This window comes from Aplysia californica, unplaced genomic scaffold (assembly GCF_000002075.1).
Source record: "Aplysia californica isolate F4 #8 unplaced genomic scaffold, AplCal3.0 scaffold00115, whole genome shotgun sequence".
NCBI lineage: Eukaryota > Metazoa > Mollusca > Gastropoda > Aplysiida > Aplysiidae > Aplysia > Aplysia californica.
Window position 1 is genome coordinate 1,146,542 of NW_004797385.1, and position 4,624 is coordinate 1,151,165.

The 4,624-nt window shown below is 40.7% G+C and overlaps 1 protein-coding gene across 1 annotated transcript in view; it reads right to left on the minus strand.

Moving 5' to 3' along the window:
* Positions 1-4,225, minus strand: part of LOC101859561 (motile sperm domain-containing protein 2) — a 32,274-nt gene extending 28,049 nt beyond the window's left edge. Inside the window, exons 1-2 of the mRNA XM_013081093.2 lie at positions 4,220-4,225; positions 4,050-4,101 (exon numbers count right to left, since the gene is read on the minus strand). Coding sequence (XP_012936547.1) covers positions 4,050-4,101; positions 4,220-4,225 — 58 coding nt within the window. The remainder of the gene's footprint in view (positions 1-4,049; positions 4,102-4,219) is intronic.
* Between the last annotated feature and the right edge of the window lie 399 nt (positions 4,226-4,624).

Consider the following 4,624-nt stretch of genomic DNA (forward strand, 5'->3'; position numbering starts at 1 on the left):
GTGTGTGTGTGTGTGTGTGGGAGGGTGACTCAAATTAAAAGAAATACACTTCAACGACTTTTCTACAGTTCTGTGAAACGTAAGACCCTGGCCTTTCCATTTTACTGTCAGCCAGACCCCCTAACTCTTCAAACTTAATTTAATGAAAACTTTTGGTAGTGCGGCAATCTTTTTTGGACAGCTGTAAGGAAAAGCTATCAAAAGCAATGTTTGTCAATGTGTTTGCTAAACAGCACCATTAATTTTGGGTACATTGGAGCCAAAAGAAGTTGAAAAGTTAACATGTCACTTCATGCTCATCAGGGTAAAATACTACACTAATACTATATGAAAAATGTAACCTAGAAGTTGTACATGTGCAACAGGTTACAATTATTTATAGAAAAGGAATTGAGAAAGGAAGGCTTTTCTCACCCCGGGTTAGAAAAAAAATACGATTGACCTCTCACCCTGGGTGAGACTTGCCAGCATTGGCTATTCTCACCCGGTCGAAACAAGACCCATTTTTCCTCTCTCTCTCTCTCTCTCTCTCTCCCTCCCTCCCTCCCTCTCTCTCTTTCTCTCTCTCCCTCTCTCTCTCTCTCTTGCCCTTTTTAACTCCCAGTGGAGCATAGGCCATCAAAAACATTTCTCTAGCGAAGCCTGTCCTGTGCATCCTTTGCTAGCTGTTTCCATAATGTCCCCGCCTTTTCCATTTCCGCCTGTACCGCTCGCCTCCATGTCATCTTTGGTCTTCCTTTCTTATGTTTTACTTGTGGATTCCTTGTCAAAGCTGGTCAGATGATGCTTGTCGGGGGTCTCCTCAAGGTGTGCCCAAGCCATTTCCATTTCTTCACCTGTATGTCTTCCTTTACTGGCCTTTGGCTTCTTGTTCTCTCCCACAGTTGAGCATTTGTGACTCGATCGTACCACTTGATACCAACTATCCTTCTTAGACATCCATTTATGAAGCTCTGCAGTTTCCTTGCTGCTGATGCTGTGAGCCTCCATGTGTCTGAATCATACAGTAATACAGTCTAAAAGTTTGTTTAGAAGATCCTCAGCTTGGTGTTCAATCCCAGGTCCTTAGACATCCATATTTTCCCGAGGATGATGAATGCTGCTCTTGACTTTCGGATTCTGACCTTGATGTCTTCGTCTGTTCCTCCTGCCTTGTTAATGACACTTCCGAGGTAGGTGAAGGATTCAAAATATGTCAATGGTGTCCCTTGCAGTGTGATAGGAACGTTGGCTGCATTCATTTAAAGAACTTTAATTTTATCTGCATGAATATGGAGTCCAACACTACGGGAGAAGGTCCTGAGGCGATCTGTCTTCTGTTGCATCTGGGCTCAACTGTGAGAATGAAGTGCCAAGTCGTCTGCAAAGTCCAAGTCTTCCAACTGTCTGGAAAGGGTCCACTGAATGCTAGGTACCACGTTGTCCCGATGTGGTCGGTCTAATTATCCAATCCACTGCTAACAAAAAGAGAAAAGGCGGTAGCAGGCATCCCTGTCTCACTCCTGTTTTCACTTCAAACGAGTCTGTCCGCTGTCCCCCGAGTATGATACTGCAGCTCATTCCCTCATACATCTTCTTGATCAATCTCACAAACGCAGGAGCTTCCATATTGAGTCCCTATCTAGGCTGTCAAAAGCTTTCTCGTAGTCAACAAAGTTAACGTACAGGGAAGAATTCCACTCTGAGGACTGCTCCACTATTATAAAGTCAAAGTTGCAATCTGACCTGTTTTTCCTAATTTCTGAATACTCTCTATTTGTTTGGATGATTAAATTGACAAAAACAAAACAAAAAATTAACTAAAATTGGTCGCCTACAAAGATGCTATGGCTATTTCACTTTTTGGATTGAGCCGGTCACCATATTGTTTAGCCTGGAAGTTCTCGCTAGATATAGGCTACTCCTTCTCTCTCTCTCTCCCTTGTATCTTTTTCTCTCCCCCCCTCCCCCTCTCTCTCTTTCACTGCCCCCAGACAAAATTGCACATTTTCAACACAAGAGTGTTGGAGCATTTCTTTACACTGGTATCCTGGAGAACGAACACCGGGGGAGAATAGCCAAAAGGCTCGCTCTCTCACCCCAGACGAGAGACCTACATTAACAACTGTGCTATTCTAAACAGAGATGGCCTTTGAGAAATTGAGAGAGACAAAAGTTAGCAAACTCAATAGATCTAAAGACTTTTAGAGTGTACTGTTGGTGTACAGCGCGCACGCCGAGAAACATGTGTTTTCGCCATGAATACCGCGGGAGTGTGTTAACTGATGATGAAAATAACGCTCTATCCTTCATAGTATTCTATTTATAAAGTGTTACAAACACATGAATAACCCCCTCTCACAAGCTGATAAGACATTACGAGTAGTTACGCCCATTTGAATAACCTTTCTGGACGCTCTTGTTGTTATGAATGACCTGAGGTTCGAAAAGGGATAATCTAGGTCAATTTCCAAATGTTTTACACTCAAATTGTTCTTTGTACCTGCACAAGGGTATTCAAAACTATTAAACAAGCTCATCTTTTATCAGGTAGTATCATTTCATACAAAATCAAGCTCATTTGAAATATTTTGTATAGAAAAATGGAAGTCTTGTTTCCTGACTATCCTTTCGAGCTCCTCATGTCTAAGTGGGTCAATTTCTTCTATAATTTCATTGGACGAACATCTAGAGCTATCAACTTGGCATGTTTTGAATGAGACGTATGCCTCGATTACGAACCAACGCAGGTGGTTCAAGAAGAAGGCCACAAACGCACACAAACTCAAGCAGACTGACGCACACACACTTGACCTGCGTGAATGGGGATCCGACTCGGGACCCGAATGACATGTAAGAGGATGCGCGCTGCGCGTGCGCTGAGCCAGGAGCTACACTGACTCGGGACCAGAACGCAGGCGAGGTGCCGAAATAGGCTTATCGGGCTACATAAACCCGGCTCCCGCAGGATGAGGGTTAACAACTGTGCTATTCTAAACAGAGATGGCCTTTGAGAAATTGAGAGAGACAAAAGTTAGCAAACTCAATAGATCTAAAGACTTTTAGAGTTACACTACAAAGCAATCTTATCAAACAATTAGTCTGGATTCTAATAAAAGTCAGCTAAGGGACACACATACAAAAATACAAACACATCTGTTTAACCCGTACACTTATGATAAAACTGGAACTATTAAAAAGTGTAGCCTAACGTTTCAAAACTAGATATTTAGATCTAGATCTATATCTAGAATCTAGTTCTAGTCCCTCTGGAAATCTAGATCTAGTAGTAGGCCTAGATCTATAGTAATACTATCTCGACTCATCCTAATTGATAGGCCTAGATCAAGATCAAGATCTAGATATCTAGATCTAGATTTCTAGATCTAAATTTAGATTCTAGATCTATATAAAACGACAAAAAAGAAACACCACCGTTTCATTATGTTTGAGGGTTGAAGTCTGGCTTTTTATTATGTTTTTATTTCCAGGGTGCATATTCAGCGACATTGCTAAGCTAATAATAAAGGAAAAAGAATTTTCATCAGAAAAACGAGACTAGACATACCTGCTCTACTCTATATATCTAGATATATCTAGATCTAGATCTAGATCTACATCTACACTACATCTAGATCTAGATCCTAGAATCTAGATCTAGCAGAGACATCTACAGGCCCAACTTATGATAGAGACAGTCTGATGTTTACATAAATCTAGAATCCAAGTCAAAGGCAAAGATGCACTCCATAATGTAGGCCTACCGATTAGATTGAAGATTAGATTACGGGTGTTGGGACGCCGGACACGACAAGCAGACAGGCAACTTCACTGATAAATAAACTAGAATCTCCGTCCAATATCTAGAGCCAGAATCTAGATCTAGATTCTAGGCATTATCTAGAGATCAGGGAAAGCTAATCTAGATATCTAGATCTAAATCTAGATCTAGATCTAGATATAGATCTAGATATCTAGATCTAGAATCTATGTGATTGTAATGATTGTTGTCGTTGCGTTCGAAGTTGGTGGTGTAGTAGAGCGCTAGATCTAAGCCTAATTCTACTTACCGGCATACTTCTTCTCGAAGTTTTCTCTGATATACTGCACAAGTTCTTGTACCTGGAAAGGAAGATAAAGTAAAATTTACAAATAATAAACCCACAAAAAATTATAGTAAGTGACAGACCAAAGAAAGAACAAAATTATTAGTACGATGAAACAGAACAGCTTGATTTACCCCCATGATCACGATTTGTTGTTGAAACAACCGTGTTTATTTCCGGTGCAAAGGTTAGAGCAAGGCTAAGGGAGATCATGCTGAAAAGTAAAAGGTATTAGTTAGGACGGAGTGAGTGCCCTTGAAAAAATGCTACCGGAGCTCTGATGTTACTGAGAACACAAAAGACTTCAAATACACCTGAGTTGTTCTGTATTTCAATTTATATCTTTTGAAATATGTCCATACGTAGAAAAACCATCTGTCTTTTCCATTTGTTTAAATTGTGGATAAAATAGAACCAAAGGAAAAGAATGAGACAAAAAATGAGAGGACATGCGAGTATAATAGTATAGCGGGAGAGACACAAAGAGAGAGAGACAGCCAGACAGAACGAGAGAGAGAGAGAGAGAGAGAGAGAGAGAG